Genomic DNA, 18,993 nt, shown 5'->3' with positions numbered 1-18,993 from the left:
ATGTTCAGGGGTGCTATCCTACAACTGGTACACCAGCCTGGGATCTGTACCCTTAGGATGGGCAGGTGTTAGAGGTGAGGCTGCCCTCTCACTACCCCCCTGCACCCTCCCACCTGGAGCAATGCCCCCAAAAGACAAACCAGTAGGGGCACTGTAAGCAGTCTCCCCTTCCTCCAGGTCAGGAGGACGCCCTGAACCTGGCCCTCCAGAGCAGGATTGCACCCTCAGGCTGGACCTGTGCCTGGCAATCCAGGTCTTCCGGTGGAGTACACCAAACACTGCTCTTACCCCTCCCCCCCCCACCCCTAAGGGAAACACACTCCTCTGGAGTTGTGCAAGAGACTGCTAGGCGCAGGTCCCCAGCCTCCTGTCCACCTGACAGAGCCTGAAGTCTCCCCAGGCCAGAAGTGGGATCACCAAGGCCAGTCCTGGGGTGCTCTGACCTCAGAGCTGGCACAACCCCCGACCCACTGGTCCTTCCACAGGGGACTGTGTACCCCCTTCACCCCTCTCTCTGGACTCGGGTACCCTCCCCACTGGAGAGGTGCTGCCAGACACCAGAACCGGTGGGACACTTGTTATAGCCTCCCCCACAGCTTATCTGACACCTTAGGATCCCCCTCAGGGAATGGCCTCCCGGTACAGACTAGGCCCCCTCCTGGTGTTCCCTCATGGAACCAACCAGGCCTTGCACTGGGTTTCGGGCACCTCAGGACATAGCTCACTCCCACTCTTTCTCCTCCGCGACAGGAGTTGGGACCTACACCCCTTCCACTACTCTGGGACTTATCTGAGCTACCACATCCCTCCTTACCTCACTTGCTTGGGGAAAACCTGAACCACCTCCATCTGGATCACCCCAGAGGCTTCTTCAGACCCTCTGGAATCCACCAAAAACTCTGCTTCGAGAGTGAGCTCCATGGAGTCAGAGAATTTACACTCAACCAGGTGTTGGCATAGCTCTGGAATACAGGGAGTTAAAATATGCTCTTTAACATTTGAATCACACAGGAGTTAACTAAGCTACACTTTGCCTCACCATCCAGTGACTCGCACAAGTACCCCACAATCACCTACCAGGGCTTCTACCATGAGGGAAACCCTCTGCCTGCACCGCTCATCTAGAGTCAGTACAGTGTCCCTCCCAATACTGGGAGCTACCTTATAAACCTGTACCACCTGGTGTATGTTAATCCCCTCCTTCAAGTCAGGCGCCAGATCTCTGGGTGTTTGTACTTCACCCTCAGCACTAGATAACATATTTTTGCTGCCACCATCTGAGCTGGACTCCACCTCCAGCCCAGCCAGCCCACTTCCTGACCTACACACATTTCCTTTTCTTGGGCTAAGGCCTTCCTGGTCCCAGCCCTCTCAAGCTCCTCATCATACTCTCTCAGCCTCCGCTCACAAGCCAGAAACCCTTCATCTTTCTCAGTTTCTCCCTCACTTTCAGAGAAGTCCCCTTCCTCAGACTCATCTGGTAGTGTTAGCCTCCAGCGGGGTAGCTCATAACAAAGTAGGGCTGTCTCTAGATCCTACCTGGACCTTCTCTTCACAGGAAGCCCCATTTCCTTGCAGAACACCCATAGCTCCCTCATCGTATAGGTGAACATGTGCCAGAAGTCGAGTTCCATTTTGTCAAGACTTCCCAGGTGCAACAACTAACCAGAGTCTCAGTACCAGAAATACTTCCAGGCAGACACCAGAAAAAAAGCCACTATATGATTGTGTGATGGTCTACACTATACTAGTAGTGGTGTACACCAATCACTGTATGTAGGACACAAATGCAAGTCCAGATCCTCACCACTGACCACCAAGTTAGAAATGGGGGGCTCTAGTTGGCAATGGTTTGCGCCTTTGTCCAAGTAAGGACCCTTCTTCCTAGTCATGGTAAGGGGGGATACACTTCTAAAATAACCCCTGCTCACCCCTTTGGTAGCATGCCACGAGCAGACAGGCTTATCTCGGAGGCAGTATGTAAAGCATTTGTGAACACATACAGTAATACAGTGAAAACACTACAAATGGACACTACACCAGTTTATAAAAATAAGTAATCTTGATCTAAATCAAACAAGACCAAAACTACAAAAATCCACAATATAGTAATCAAAATATGACTTTTAAAAGGTAGAAATAGTTCATAGTAAATAGTGGATTCGACACTTTCAACACAAAGTACCTTTGAGGTGTCAAAAACACAACCAAAAATGGTCGCAGGGAAGGCGACATCGGTTCCTTATACACAGGGAAGGTGATGCGTCAGTTCCTTACTGCTGCGCAGGGAAGGTGATGCGTCAGTTCTTTACCGGAGAAGAGGTGATGCGTCGGTTTCTTACTGCGTGGGGAGGTGATGCGTTGGTTTCTTACTGCATCCCCCAGCGATGCAACCGACCTGGTGCCTCAATGCGAGGCGTGACGGTCCAGGGCTGTGAGTGAGGCGGTGACAATTCCAGCCGCGTCCCAGGAGGCTCCTGTTATTCTTTCTTTCTTGTTATAAGTTAAAACAAACAGCAAGAGCAAAGCAAGGAAGCATAATACCCGCCTCCATGTCTTTCATCTAATCAGAACACTATCTGGAAAATATGATGGTCCGTTTTGTTTGTGTTTTTTACTCGCCATTAGCTGAATAGTAATCTCGACCTGGGTATTGTCATACATTTCTTTTGGGATATATGCAAAGTTTAGGATATGTGTCATTTAAATTCGCAGAGGGGGGAAATTGTGATTTTGCCAGGAGCGGTATTGCATCTATGCAAATACTCCCATTTTAAACAGGAGCCTGTCACTTTTTAAAGCCATGGCTTTATTTTACATTTCGGCTATGTAGAATCTTCGCATTAGCCCACAGAAATGGAACAGCCCTGGCAAAATATCCGTAATTTACCTACTGAGTTTTGTTAAAGTAATAGCAACATGTAGGAAAAGGGTGTAGATAGCCAAGTGGTGACGATAATAGTTCTTGAATGTCTATTCAACTAACCATGAGGCCAACGCTCCCCACTATCCCACATATCATCGGACGATTGGCTGCTCAACATCTAGCCGTGCGTCAGACAACATAAGGTGAGTTTACTGTCGCTAACAGTAGACATGTTCCTGCTACACCTACTTGAATCCAGCCGCCATGCCTCCGCCTGTCCCACTCGTTGTGAAGGAGATGCCTATTTTTCTTTTAAGTACATTCGCCAATTCTCCATATTGGTAAAGTTACAGTCAGCAGCACCATCACAGTTTGGACTAAAAGGCCAGTCTGGTCCCTCTAGTTGTAAGCATGGGTGACGAATCTACCGATGGGAAATACAAAACGCGGTGTTATGAGCCTCCCAATCGAAACAGCCGAATGCGTCGTCGACGTCTGAAAAACCGGTACCTCCCCTTCTCTGGAGCATCGGCTTAGTGGCCATGTTTAATATCATTTTCTTAATAATAACAATTGTAATTCTACTAATATTAAGATGCATTAGTACTGAAGCAGTGAGAAAACTACGTGGAATTTTAAGTTTCAAGCTCTTATATGTTAAAAAGTTCAAAGATACGTAATCTCTTAGTTTTTACGTATTGTTTGCAATTCTAGCAGATCTTTCCCGAGGCTGCCATTGAAGGGAAAAGACGGTACACACATTGGCTGCTTTCGTCAAATTATAAGAGGACGCCAATATACTGCAAATAGTTATATTCGTTTAGTAGCTTATCGACAACATTATGTTCGCGCACTCTTTTTGGGCTTGTTTCTTCAGGGCATTGGCTTATTTTGCGTTCTATCCTCCATCCTTGTGTTTTTATTTTCTCAGGGGAGGATTGCCACAACATTGAGCCTATAGCGTGAGTCTCGCCTTGCATTTCATCACCTGTCACAACAGTATCAACATGGAAGGTGTACAGGGCACTGGTACAGTCCCCACTGTGACTCTGGTGCTGATGCAGGCATGTGAAGAGGCAGAGAACACAGGGACTCAGCACCAGGGCAATCCGTCTGTGCAACAGGGAAACCTGGAAATACAGCAGTGCGCGATGGACATGCAGCAGAGCAACTTAATCTTACAGCGAGCTTCACAACAGGATAGTCCGGATTTTCTGCAGCAGGCAGCTGCAGCTGGAAATGTGATCCTTCAACAAGGCAGCATGGATCTGCAACAGGCTACCTCGGGCACGCAGCAGGGTAGCCCAGAGTTGCAGCAGGGCGGCCTGGAGCTGCTACGGGCGTCGCAGGGCACGCTCGAGTTGGCAGGGATCCGAGTATACTACAGCATGGTGACACCCGGGGACGACGAGCTGGAGGACGAGAGCGAAGACCCAATGGAAACCTCGGACCCCCGGGAAAGCACGGCCAGCCCAGAGGAATTGGAACTAGTGTTAGACGAAGAGTACAACTCCGGAGACAACGAGAACGTTACCAGAAACTGCACCTACCCGGGCTGCTCCGAGACCTGCGTGCAGAGTGCTAAGCAGAGGAAGCCCTGGATGTGCAAGAAGCACCGCAACAAGATGTACAAGGACACGTACAAGAAGAAGAAGAATGATCAGGCGAGGACCTGCACCAGCGGGAAACTGGACGTAAGGCATAATTTACAACCACCCCTGCCTCCTTGTGGCCTTGTCTCTAATCCTCAAACAAATGCCATTACTGATAACCATTCAATCTTCCATTCAGTCCCGATGCTCACACACCTCAATTGTTATGATCATTTGATTGTTAATTCAGAAAAGTTTTTTATTTATTTAACATTTTGTTTTTCCAAAAACTTCATTAATCACAATTTGAGACAATTCATTAACTCAATAACGTTTCATAAAACAGGGGCACACCACTTACACTATGTACAATAATGAACAATTCACACAGACAATACACACAACAAATAATACATCATAATTCAAAACAAATTATTGTTCTGGTTCTGTGCAATTAAAGTTTTTGGGGATGCACAAATTGCCCCCGATATTCACAATCCAAAGAAATATTTCACTTGTTTTTTACAAGGGCAGACATCGAACAGTGACCCTACTGAGCTCAAACAACAATAGTCATAAATCTTTAAATCAATTACAAAATAAGCTACAGTGGTATTGCATGTGCAGAACACCTTGTTAGGTTAAAAGAAAAAACAGTCAACGCGTTTTGAACCCTTCCCAAGCGTCTTTTAGGTTTCTCCTCAGAACTCAGAACACAAAAGAGCTCTTTTTTTCCACAAATAATAACGCCACTTCCTGTGCAACTTTTTTCTGCAATATCCACCATGGATGATCGTGGTTGAATATCTGCCATTTTTTCTTTTTGTTTAGCTCATCTTCGTTCTAGTTTTTTCTTTTTTCAAATCCACAAGACGTCTTCGCTCTCTCCCGGTTAGGTCTCCAAATCAAATCTTTGTTGCTTGGGCATTTGCAGTTCTGCATTCACCCCATAAAATCCCATGAAAAAGCAAAAATCATTCTTTCTCACACCCCTCGGGTGTTTCCCCATCCAAGCCTATCAGCTTGTGGTGTACATTGTGTTTTTATTTTGCACAGGGTGCATAAGACGTGTCACAATCAAAGCATTTTATATTATTTGCAGAAAATAATATTATTTCTTGTATTATCAAACAACCACATTTAAGTGACTATGCATATCTGTCAAACGTCCTGACTCTAATGTGACCCCTTCTTTTATTCCTGACTTTTTACTCATCACTTTCCCAGCTACATTTGTAGACTCATCCATACCTGTAATGGAACTACAAGTCTTTAAGTAAGTTTCTGGTAGGATAAAACAGCACTGTGTTCAGCTGGCACAGATTGAAAGTGACATGTGGCAAGTGAATTGTGAATATGCTGTACATATATTGAATAAGGTGTTTTCCCCTACACTGTGCAAAGGAATAACCATATAGGGATTTCAGCCTGTTTAAGTCTTGAAATGCAAGTTTCAGATGATTCTTTTAACTTGTGCATACGCATACTGGTGTATACCAGAATCATTTCAAAAGCTATATGTAGTACATTGTATGCAGTAAGTGTGCATGTCTACTAAATGCCACTCATTTCATTTCAAATAACTTTATTCGATTCAGAAAAAAGAATCATAAAAGTATACTATTAAAATAACAAGTATCATACATTCAATCACAAACGGTATTTCACGGATTCTCTCGTGACCTAACCGGGATTGCTGTTCTGGTTTTCCTGCTTGTTCTGGACGCTACGCCACACCACGCCTCGCGGCCCCCGCTCCGCGGGTGCCGCTCGCAGGCCATTGTCTGACTGGGATTTTGTCTATTGATCCTGGGCTCCTCTACGTGCATTGTAGCACCAACGTGACTGCAGGGGTTGTCCATCATCGCTCCAGGGCCAGAGGCGGGACTGCGAGGACCAGCGTGCTGAGCGGCGCTGATCGGCCGCAGCTGGTCCTCTTCCCGCCCCCTTCACCCGCCCTACTCCCTGATAAACTGTGACAGTGACGCGCACGCGGGACGCGCGCGGGGCAAAGGCCGGGGCAAAGAGCGGGCCGTTTGAGGCCGTTCGAGGACCGGAGAGACTGGGCTGGGCCACTTCCCCTGTAAGTACTTATTCGCATTCCCCAAACACCTATTAATTCAGTATTTTAGCATTATTTATTTAGCCCCAGGAACATTAATTATTATTCTGACTTTTTATCCGACACAATGGTAGTTACGAGAGGGAAAAAGACATTAGCTCCAGGGAGCGTCGGAAATCTAGTGGGCCCCATGGACGATTTTATCACAAAAGCAAATACGTTCATTGACCAAAGCATTTCCCTCATGGAAAAGAGAGTCTCACTAGACTTAGAATTTGCCAAAAGATCCTCCCTGGGAACTATAGCCCAAGCTAGAACCCCTGTGTCAAATACCAACACAAAGGTACCAGGGATCGCATGTGAGGGCAGACGTAGCCTCCCAAACAATGTAGACCTGTCAGTCTCTGAGCTTATAGATTCTCCCTTGGGCTCTGAATTAGAAAAGACTCCTGAGCTACCTCCCCAATCCCCCACTCAAATACCACCAATGGAGGATACCCACGCTAGAGGCAGGAGGGAAGGAGCAATTAGTAAAAATACCTCTACTAAAATAATCTCCACCACGTCGACAACTGCTCCCACCCCCATCCCACCACTACCAGTACAGAAACAACTCTGCACAGTAATAGTGCATCACGACCACCAAGAAAGTGCTACCCCTATCTCATTGGTTTCACAAACCCAACCTCCCGCAGAAAAGAGCTTAGAAGAATACGATAATTCTATCCTTATTAATAAGCTAGCCGAACTTTTTAAACATCTTATACAGCCCCTAGAACAAAAACTAGCAAAGATAGAGGCTCAGATCTCGAAGCTCATTTCTATACCAGAATTTAAACAGGGACTTCCCCAACAGAAGAAAGGGGGTACAAATCCTTTTCATAATACCCTCCCTAATCCCCTGGGCACTAACTCAAAACCTCCAAACCCCCAAACCACCACATTACAGCCAGTCACACTGATAGCATCGCTTCCCACCCCTACACCCACAGTTACGCTGACCTCAACCACTTCAAATTCTAATAGTACAGTGCCAACCTCATCAAAACAAGATAATAACAACTTGGCACCCGCAATTACCGTGCCACAATTAGCGCCAAGAAAAACCGCACTTCCCAAGACCCCGGCATTCAACCCCTTTTCCCAATCGACCCAAAGAAACACCTTAAGAGGAACTGGAGAAAGTAGAACTCATTCTGAGCTTCCCCCCGAGGCTGCCCCTTATGTAGCAGTAATGACTGGAGTTCCTGAATTAGCTCCCAACACGGTGGAACCTCCATGGTCCTTAAAAAACAAAGTACATCATTGGCTACAGACAAATCGTCCTATGCCACCAAACTGCCATGGAAGGATTTCCTCCTTACGTAGGACCCCATGGGTGGGGAAAGGCAACAAACAGTTTTCAGGGGACTGTATTATTATTACTTTCGAAGATCCCTGGGCGGCAGATTACATTACCTCTTGGGATCAATCCAACGAAATAGGAGGAATTAGAATTAAGCCACTTTCCTTTTTCTATCCCATCATACAGGCCACAAATAGTAATTTCTTTGAGGACCCTGTTTTTCCTTGGATAGAACGACCCCAGCGCCAACCCACAGCTTACGAGAGCAGACATTATGCTCCCCCTCGCCCTCGAGAGCAGGGAAACCCCTGGTATACAGTAAATCCACGACACCATGGAGCAAACTGGGGAGAATGGGGATACCAACAGCAGAGGATGCCCCGTAGTGAACCGCCTAGATGGGAACCCTGGTATAACATCCCCGTAGCAAACAGATATAGCTCCCTGGAAATGGTAGACTGACCATCAACAGACACGGAACACACTAATCCCACCCTTCCAGTTTCCCCTCCCCTAAGAAACAACACTGTGAAGAGTCCACCAATTTTAGTCCCAGAAGCTAATCTCCTCACAATACCTTTCCTATTCTGGAACGTGGCAGGCCTACGATCCAAGATCGGAGACCCTGTGGCCGTGAATTTCCTTGAACAAGGCAAAATCATCTGTCTTCAAGGGACCTGGTTAACCTCAGAGGTTCATCTACTGGGGTACAAAACCTATTCCTCCCCAGCCATCAGTAGTGCAATAGGCAGACCCAAAGGAGGACTAATAACCTATATTGCCAACACCTTATCCTGCGTAAAAGTGACCAATCTTTTCACCGATCCTAATTGTCAGACATTTTCCCTCTCCTTTGCAAACGAAGCCATTACCATCATTCTCGTTAACTCATATAACAATTTAACGGAAAACGACTTTCTGATCTTCGTTGAAAACATGCAGGAGAGATTAGGATGCCTACTACAGCGGGAGACTACCTCCAAATTGATTCATCTTCTTTGGGGAGGCGATTTTAACCTCCATCCATGCACAATGGCAGTCTCCCAACGATGTGGGTTTGTGGATGAACAGGAAGCTCCACTAGCCCACTTTGCCCACAACAAATCCGGCAAAGCTATGAATAACATCCTGTCAGAGTTCGATTTAGTGATCGCTAATTCCCCAAAGGCGAAAGAACACCAGTTTGATCCAACCTACGTGGGCAGAGGCCACCAGACAACAGTGGACTACATCCTGCTCTCTCAAGGCCTCACCACAACGGTCACAGACCACAAAGTGTTGGCAAACACATTAAGTGACCACCATGCAGTAAGGATAGAATTCCATCCACCAGAATACAAATCCAAGATCTCTCACATAGCGAAAGCTCTCACCCAAGACAATTTGCAGTTGGGGAAATTTAACGGCTACTCCATAAAATGGGAGAAGATCGACCCGCAAAAACTCACGAAGAAATTAGTGAACCAGGCATACTCGAATATCATCAATTGCCTGGACCCAGCGCTAAATCATGCAGAGGTCCTTTTAAACTTTGGACAAATCTTGGCCGTAGCCAAGGAACTGCTCACGGGGAAAGTAATAAACAAACCTCAAGCAAAAAAAGGATGGTTCGATCACAACTGTACGAGGGCCCTAACCGACCTAAAATCTGCCCTTCATAAAAAGCCAAGAGATGCGGGCCTCATCCAACTCTTGAGAAGGCAATACAAAAAGGATCGTAGGGCAAGATTACAACAAATGAAAGAGAAACTGTGGAAAGACCTAGACAAGAGCTCCTTATCAAAAAACAGCAAGGATTTCTGGAGAACTGTTAGATCCCCATACCTCTTAGATAATAACTCTCACAAAATAGAGGTGGCCATAGATGAGGGAACTTGGATAGCCCATTTTGGAAATATATTCAAAACTTACGAAAACACAGACCATCGATCAAATCATAACAACATGGTACAATATCCAATCCCAATTTCCTTTGACATCTCTGAAATCTTGGTCGCCTTGGAAAGAAGCAAGACAGGAAAAGCCCCGGGCCCCGATGGTGTCCCAGTTGACCTTTTCAAATTTAATCAAGATCTTTGGGCACCCATCCTTACAAGAGTCTGTACAGCGGCAGTCAGCGAAGGCATTTTAGATTCCTGGACCAGATCAATCATGGTCCCCATTTTCAAAAAGGGGGATCGCCAGGATCTGAAATGTTACCGCCCTATCTCGCTTCTGGACTCCCTCGGCAAAGTGGTGGGGAGGGTCATTTTGGAGAGACTCCAACAGTGGAGTGAGGAAAAAGCCATCATCTCGGATCTTCAATTCGGCTTCAGAGAAGGCCTTGGGACAGTAGAGCAGGCACTCAATCTCAGTCTTATAATGGCCAAATATATGCATGCCAAGAAAACTGCGGTTTACATGGTCTACGTAGACTTGTCTGCCGCCTTTGACTGTGTCTCACACTCCAAACTATGGACGGTCCTAAGAGAAATGGGTGTGGAGCCCTCCTTGTTGGATCTCCTGAGAGAGCTGTACTCTGGGGCCACGGCGAGAGTTCGTTTTGGAAAGAGTGGTGAGCTGACGGAGTCGTTTGGGGTGGAGCGGGGAGTCAGGCAGGGCTGTGTCCTGGCCCCCTTTCTCTTCTCACTCTATACAAATGGCCTGGAGGAAGAGATGTTGAGGGGGTCTCAGGACATCCCAAAACTGAAACAGAGACCGATCCCAGCGCTCCTTTACGCGGATGACGCTGTCATCCTGGCCCGAACTCCCCGTGAACTCCAGTATTCACTCAATAGATACACCTCATTCATGAACTCACTGGACCTAAAGGTCAATACAAAAAAAACTTTTGTCATGATCACGGGGGGGGGGGGCGAAGAAAGATACAAAAAAACATTTTCCTCGACAACCAACCTCTTGAAACCACCACCCAATATCCATATCTTGGCATCATGATTGACGACAAGTTAACTTGGAAACCAGCTGTGGATACTAGATGTCATCTCTTTAAGCGCTCGACAGCGGCCTTGCAGTCTTTCTCACGGAAATTGGGAAGGAGGCGCCCAGTAGAACTCCTGAGAATTTACAAAGCCAAGTGCCAGGCTATCGCTCTCTACGGAGCAGGAATCTGGGGCCACACAGAGGTTGCCGCCCTCCAGAAAATCGAAAATAAATTCATTAGATTTCTTCTTGCCACCCCGACGGGCGCATCAACTTACGCCTCCCACATTGAACTTGGAATTCCCTATCTCCAGGATCTTATCAAAATCCAACCTTTGTTGTTGTGGAGACGTATCTGGGTATCGGACACGAACACACTAACTCAATCGATTGTGACCGATACAATGTTACTTGACCATTCTCTTAGACTGAAGTGGCTCCGTTATATTAGATCCTTTTTTATTGATCTTGGGTTCGAAAAATACTACCTTCAACCAGAGTCGATTGCATCCCTCCCAAAAAAGGAGCGCAAGGAACTTGCCCTACGACATCTGGAAACACTAAGACTGTCTGCAGATGCTGTAAAACCATCAGTGATCCATGCGAATATAGTCCAGCAAACCTTCGGTATTCAACAATATCTTACCTTACAGACTAAAATATACGAAAGGATGCTGTTGACCAGACTTAGACTGAACCTTTTTTTCAGACTGGTTGCGTTTCCCATAAATAAGGCCTGGGAACAAAGCCTGCCCCCATGTCCTTGCGACGGGACATCTATTCAATCAAATATCCACGTTATCATGTTTTGCAAATTTTACCACCCTCACAGAAAACGTTGGATTCTCCCGATTTGCAGGCGGTGGGGTCTCAGACAGTGTCGACCGGCCTTCTATCGACTGCAATCTTTAGAGTCTGAAGAAGTTTGTTATTTAGTCCTAAACTTTTTAAAGTGCATTATGAACCATAGAAAAAATCTTTAGATACATGCATAAGAAAAATCAATGACTTTAAAAAAATTCAAATGCTCTCTCTTTTTAAACATATGTCCATTGTATTAACAGTATTTTCATTGCTGAAATTGTTGTCTTTTATGGTTTTCTTCGTGATTAACCGAATAAAGAACTTATTATTATTATTATTATTATTTTACAGATCATATACAGGGTTCCAAAATTCCCGTACAATAAACACAAAAAATATACATTAATGGGGTGGGACGTTGAATGGTACTAGTTATAATCTTTCACATAGACCTCCCATGGTCGCTTAAAGTGCAGTGAATTCACAATATACAAAATATCATATTTAAAAAGACATAAAATCAATAAAAAGTTCATAATTCATAGCGATTCCTAATCGAAAGTGCAGATCTAATAAAGCTAAGCACAGAGCTACATATAACACAGATGATAATGATCTCAGATACTCGAAACCTTCCATATATGTACAAGGTCTAATATCCTTCAAAAGGGGTTTGATAAAACTGTCTCTTGGGACTTTATAAAGTGGACAGAAGAGAACAAAATGCACTGTACATTGTTGGGCTGTATTATTACATGGACAAGGGGGAAGTCTCTCACATCAACCCCCTTGTTTCGGAAAAGCAGCCAAAAAGTCCAATATTTGTACCGAAATCTAGTCAAATAGAAACGCCATTGTGTGTGCGTGGTAAAAGTCAAATAAAACAGTTGTTGTAATATGACCGCTTGATTAGATGTTAATATTTCTTGCCTATGCGATCCTTCAACAGTACAATAAGCATTCTTAATGACCTTCTTCATGTTCAAATTAATAGAGACCGGATCATCATAAAAACTTTCTAGCCCTATTTTATAAAAAGTTTCCTTTACATAGCGTAACCAGGGGATCGACATGGCCTTGTCGAGATTCATGCAATCCTTTAAAATTTCTTTTGAGAATAACAAATCCTCAGAGGTCCATATTTTTCCCCAGAGGAGTAAAGGGGACACATGAATTCTGTCCTTCACAGGTTGCGATCCCAACTCTGTATGGCATACAACATTTGAAGAGCTGTTGGGGATTGATAATAAGCGCTTTAAAAATATATTCTCCATGATTTGGATCGTTTCGCTTTCATGGCACCCCCATACCCCTGCTCCGTAGGTCGCGACAGACACACACTTTGATTTGTACAGGGTCATCAAATCCCTTATTGGTTTTTGCCCCAGTTTATTAGCAAAACAAACAAGCATTGGAAATGCAATAGGTCTCGCATTAGAAAAGTTGGAGCTATTGGTCTTGTAAATGACAAATATTTTATTTATGTGTTGGTTTTTAAAATAGCTCATTTCATTTCATTACATTAAGCTTTATTCGGAACAAGAAACAAGTCCATAAAAGCACAACATACAAAAATACAGTTAATAAAAGCAGTGGCCATGCTAACGCAAACTATACAGATCAGTTAAAAATGGTTAAAACTGCATACCTTTCCTAGCATTAATTGATTTTAAAAGGAAGGTAGCTGTATAAAAACACACATCAGGGTGTTGAAGGTTAAAAAGCAGTCTCATGGAGTCTTTTACAGTCCTAACTCCAAACTTTACAAACACTGGTTTAAGATAAGCAATCCGCAAGTATTTATACAGTTGACAGAACAAAAGATAGTGCTTTGTAAACAAATGTTATCACATGGACATGGGCCAATAGGGGGTGAACGCTGTTGTGGGAAGGCCACTAGATTGTGGACTATCCCAGTTCTTAATCTAGTCAACACATACCGGTGAGCCTTCCAAGTCACCTGCGATAAATACGGTTCAAAGCCCGAAATGTCATTTAGATCATAATATAGAATACGGGAGGAAAGTTCAACATTGTCCTGGTGCCGTTTGTTAACTTGATGATTTAAAAAAGAATTCTTGATTTCCTGTTTGGCTAAATCAGAGGCACCACAATGATTAGTAAAAACACCCAGGCCAAAGTTCTCCTGGAAACTGTCCACATTATACTTTAGCCAAGGAATCCTTCGGTAGTTATCCAGGGACAAACAGTCAGATATAATTGATCTACACAAAGACGTCTCTTCTTTCATCCATATTGAGCGCCAGAGCATGAGTGGTCTCAGGAGTACCAAATCGGAGCGATGAAAAATACCCAATTCGTTGTGCACTAAAACGATGGAAACTGAGCTGGGTAGACACAAAAGTCTCTTTAAAAAAGTGTTCTCCTCTACCTGGAGCGGTCCCGCCGGGGCATAGCCCCAGACACCTGCTCCGTACAGGGCCATAGAGAGGGATCAGGACTGGAATATTTTAAGCATATCATAGACACGCCTGTCCCCCAACTTCGTAGCCAACGTAAATATGCCATTTGAACTCCTGGCCATCTTAGACCTTACATTGTTGTGTTCGCTAGACCATTTGTTGTATTTATTATTTGAGAAAGTAACCCCTAGATAAGAAAATTTATCAACAAGTTGAACCTTATGCCCATCAATGAAATATGAAAAGGGCTTCTTTCCATTCCTCCTCCCACATTCCATAACAAAGGTTTTGGATTTGTTAATCACTAGCTTTCTTCCTTTGATGAATAGGGAAAAACCATCCATCAACCGTTGGAGGCCTATGGGGGTGCGTGAGATTAGGACCACGTCGTCCGCATATAATAAAACTGGGACGCTGTCACCATGTATTGTAGGAGCATCCACTGCCATAGATTTTAAGATGGAATCTATCTCGTTGATCAAAAGAGTAAAAAGCAGTGGAGCCAACACACATCCCTGTCTAATTCCACGCCCGATTTTAAACTTGGTGGTACATTCCCCTTGGATACCGTAACGTACACTAGCACGTAATTTGTTGTACAGTCGTGCCAGAAAAAATACGATACCCTCAGGAGCCCCCATTTCAATAAGCTTGGCCCACAGGATGGCGTGATCCACTAGATCAAAGGCACTACTTAAATCCGCAAAGCAGAGATAAATAGAGCCTGATTTAACTAGGGTATATTTATCGATAAGCAAGTCTAGATTGAGACATTGCTCTATCGTACCACAACCTTTCCTGAAACCAAATTGACTGTCAGCCAGTATACCGTTCTCCTCCACCCATTCTTCTAATCTTACCATGAGAACTCGACTCATGACTTTTACGGAAGAATCCAGCAAGGAAATCGGGCGATAGTTCTTGGCATCCCCACAATTGCCTTTCTTGAATATTGGAACAATTATGGATTCTTCCCATGTCGGAGGTACCTCATTGCAGACTGCAGCATTAAAAATATTAGTTAAAAGTGGGCCCCATACCTCAGGTACTAATTTATAAACGTCGATTGGAACCCCGTCCGGACCCTGAGGTTTCCCCCCTTTACTAGCCCTGATACTGTCTAGGACCTCTGAAACGGAGATGTTAAGTGGCAGATGAGGCCATCTAACCGCCGTATCCTCCCTAACACTGCCTAAGTCAAAGATTTTAGAGAAGTGAGAAATCCACTCTTCCCTAAGAACGGTGGTTGTTAGTTCAGGAATTTTTTCATCTTTAAGAAAAGAGGAATTAATTGTTTTCCAAAACAGGGTACAATCGTTCAGTTCAGCAGCCTGAGCCAAGTTATCCCACGCGTCCTGCTGGAGCTCCACTTTCCTGCGTTTTAAAGTTTCCTTATAACTACCTCTGAGACTTAAAACCAAGCTCTTGTCTCTGGGTTTGGTTACTAGTGCCTTTTTTAATTCTTTAAGGGCTAATGTACAGGCTTGGTTAAACCATCCCCGCAAGCGACCTTCCTTATGCTTGGCGGTAATGGTAAATTTAGAATCAATTATAGAGTTAATATTGATAAAACGTTTTATAGAGTTAGCAGTGGCATCACCATCATCTAAAATCCCTACTATATCTGTCAGACAACTTTTAATAATAGAACCAGACGCAATCTCAGCCTTGTCCCCATTCCATCTGATTCTCACACCATTGGGGCGGTGGGGTTCGATGTTATTAATACTCCCCGTGTTAGGAGTCCTTTTGTTTTCCCATAACAGGGCCTCTACGGTCAAGCAATTATGGTCACTAAGCTGCATATCTACAACTTTAGGTGCCATAATCCAAAGTTCTAGGCTCGAGGAGATGCAGATGTAATCAATCACTGAGGAGGCTCCACGGCCTGTGAAGGTCGGGGTATATTCCTCGCAATCATTTTTGTCATTAACCATAATATGCATATCATGTCCATGGAGGAAAAGATTTAATGATTCCCCATAGCGATTATGTTGAAAGTGTAATGCACCCTCACCTTGACAATTTACCACCCCGCATAAATTTAGATCAGAAAATGGGCAGGTTACAGCATTGAAATCCCCTGCCATAAACAGATCAAAGACGACATTAGAGGTTATGATAATGTCATCGAGGGCACTAGATAGTGGTTTTACCGCCTGATCCCTAGTGCTGTCAAAGATATTATTATAGAAATTAATTAAAAGGATGTTCCTACCATCCGCATGATACAACCACAAGATCTGAGAATGCACCCCCACTTTTACATATTTTTTAACCAGCAAAGGAGTTTCAACAGATATCAGAACCAGGAGACCCCCCCTTCGCTCTCCCTGACAAAGATCCAATAGCGGGTAGCTGATATGAAACGAATCCGTCATAGCCCTTAAAGTCCAGGCACCAAGTTTCCTGGAAACATATAATTTCAAATAAGGCTAAAAATTCTGTCCAGCCCAGACAATCCGATTTAGACCTGATACCTGCGACATTCCAACTAGCAATATGGCAGCTACAGAAACCTTCTCCATAGGGTGGTCGCCCACTACCATGCTGGATATGTGCAAGCTGTGTACTAACCTCGGAGTTGATAATCTTAGATGGACTCTCCATACCTCCTCCAGTTTCGTCCACCATGGCCACAGACATGCAATCTACAGGGGTATATACTTCGCTGGCGATGGTTATACACCCCAATGGGTGAGGACTCTGTCCACCACCACGTGAACCCCACTCCTCCCTATTATCAGTAATGAGCTAAATTGATAGCTTTGTCATTTACAATGCCAATAGTTATAACTTTCGCGAATGTGACACCTATAGCATTTGTAATGCAACATGTTTTGTATGTACGTGACTTAGATGGCAGCTCTGGTCGTTAGGCCACATCTCTAGAGAGATGTACGAAGTACTGAGGAAGACCAGATAAACTGCACTTCAATAATGATGTCGAAATTAAGTTAGTACCTCTTTGATCGTTTTACTGCAAAATTGTGAAAATGATGAGACTCTAGTTCAGAACAGTTCGAATTTAGCTGTAGGACAAGGCAACCCAAGAAGTGCCAGTGCAAAGTGTTGGAAGTAACTGTGGCCAAGCATCTACTGTAAACAGAGGCCACGTTGTCGGTAAACTTGGGAAAATATGTAGCCTGGCCCAACATTAAAAGTGTTGCAGTCACTAGGTGTAGGCCATTAAAACAAGCATGAATGAAAATAGAGATTACGCAGAGAAAAGAAATGAAAATAAAGGGGTATCTTCAGTAGTAGGAGGAAGGGACTCTAGAATGAGAGAAAAAAATGTGCAAAAAAAGTTTAAAAGGTTAATGGAGAGGGTCGGTTTAAATAAAAAGGGCTGTAGGAATCCTCTCGGGTAAATTAAAAAGGAAAACGTACTCTGCATTTTAAATAACATGCATTTGTAACACACGGACAGAGGGAGAGAGGACGTGGAAGCAAAGCAAATGGGCAGCCTGTGAAAATGTATGGCCCGATGAAGGAGATAAGGTATGCGTGGTGTGGGGATGTTGTGAGGGCTGGAAGGAAGGGGCCCCAGAAGAGAGACTCCGGATGCGAGGGGCTGCATGTTTTTTTAAATAAATGTGTACTGATGCATTTGGAGCACGGAAGTGAAATGCAGACACCTCCAGTATTAAACGTTTAGTAAAGTGGGCGGTCAAAGGGAAGAGATGAAAAAAGTGTATCTTAACAAAACTGACTCCGAGATGGAAGGCTAGTTCCGCCGCCAGCTGTGAATAAGTGCAGCGAAGACTTGGGGGTGAGAGACAGAGGCTTTTTTTTAAGTAGCAGGCGGAAGCAGGGATGCCAGAAAGCCAACCGGGAAAGGCTGTGTGTGTGTTTGTGTGAGACGGCAAAGCGACAGGCTAAATAAACAAGCAATGCTGCCACCATTGCCAGAAGGCCATGTTACATGTACCACGTCATACAGGAGCTAGATGCTGTACAACATGCTAAAAAAAAATTAAATGAGAAGCGATGATGCAACTGATGTGTCAGCATCAGAGAGCATAAAAGGAGACACAGCCTGGCGGCCGTGAAACTGAAAGTACGGCCGGCCGGCCGTGAATAATTAGGGGATGAGAAATGCGCTGGGAGGAGAAATGCAGAGCGCACGCTTAGAAGCTTGTGGGAGGGAGGCTGGGCTGCCTTTGATGTGGTAATGCGAGGGAGGCAGGCAGGCAGGCGGCTGGTGGCATTGTGCACGCGCTTTTTAGGGCTTGCGCTTGCGCAATGACCTAAAAAGCGCACATGCACTGCATGGAATCGCCAGTGGTTAAACTCTGGATAAGCCACTATTGAGCTTCGCCAGCTATGCGCCAGCGCATCAGCAGGCGAGCCCTAAAAAGGGCCTCTACAGATCTAGATGTTGTTTGGATCCGGGTGTTTATCAATTCACCCCAATTCAATGTTCTATTAAAAAGATTTCCTAAGTAATTAACATTTGTGACTTTTTCAATGACCATATTGTCCACAGTATATTTACAGGTCTTAATTCTGCCTGGGCCACAAGCCATAGCATATGATTTATTAAAATTGACCCTGAGATCTAGGCCCAAAATGAATTCATTAAAGGCATCCAGACATTTCTGCATGCTGTTAGCCATTAGAGTAATCAAAACAGTATCATCCGCATATGACAGCAGCGGTACATATTTGCCGTTTATCTTGGGAAAATCTAAACATTTTTGCAATAGAAACTGTTCCAAACCATTTGTGTAAATTAAAAACAAAAAAGGTGCCATGATACAGCCCTGGCGGACGCCTTCAGATGAGGCAATTTTCCCAGTTTTTTCACCGCCTGGGCCATATCGTACAGCAACAGAAGCTGCAGCATGCTATCTACGTAACAGGGTGACCAATGGCTCCTCGAACCCCATAGACTCCATTGATGTCCAGAGCTTTCCCCTACAAACAGTATCAAAAGCACTGGATAAGTCCATGAAGGCCAAATGTATTGAAACACC

General features: G+C 44.6%; 2 protein-coding genes across 3 annotated transcripts in view; one reads left to right on the top strand and one right to left on the bottom strand.

Annotated features, from left to right (window-relative positions):
• Positions 1-3,286, bottom strand: part of EXOSC8 (exosome component 8) — a 238,937-nt gene extending 235,651 nt beyond the window's left edge. The window contains exon 1 of one of the 2 annotated variants that reach the window (XM_078657200.1): positions 3,116-3,286. In XM_078657200.1, coding sequence (XP_078513326.1) covers positions 3,116-3,132 — 17 coding nt within the window. In that variant the 5' untranslated portion in view covers positions 3,133-3,286. Of the gene's footprint in view, positions 1-2,185 lie in introns of both variants that reach the window. The other variant, XM_078657199.1, reaches the window with a different exon arrangement.
• Positions 3,287-3,749: 463 nt separating this feature from the next.
• RFXAP (regulatory factor X associated protein) overlaps positions 3,750-18,993 on the top strand; it is a 95,455-nt gene continuing 80,211 nt past the window's right edge. The window contains exon 1 of the mRNA XM_078657191.1: positions 3,750-4,560. Coding sequence (XP_078513317.1) covers positions 3,874-4,560 — 687 coding nt within the window. The 5' untranslated portion in view covers positions 3,750-3,873. The remainder of the gene's footprint in view (positions 4,561-18,993) is intronic.

Source organism: Lissotriton helveticus, chromosome 8 (genome assembly GCF_964261635.1).
Source record: "Lissotriton helveticus chromosome 8, aLisHel1.1, whole genome shotgun sequence".
NCBI lineage: Eukaryota > Metazoa > Chordata > Amphibia > Caudata > Salamandridae > Lissotriton > Lissotriton helveticus.
The sequence above is the reverse complement of the archived record's forward strand: the minus strand, read 5'-3'. Positions and strand labels throughout refer to the sequence as shown.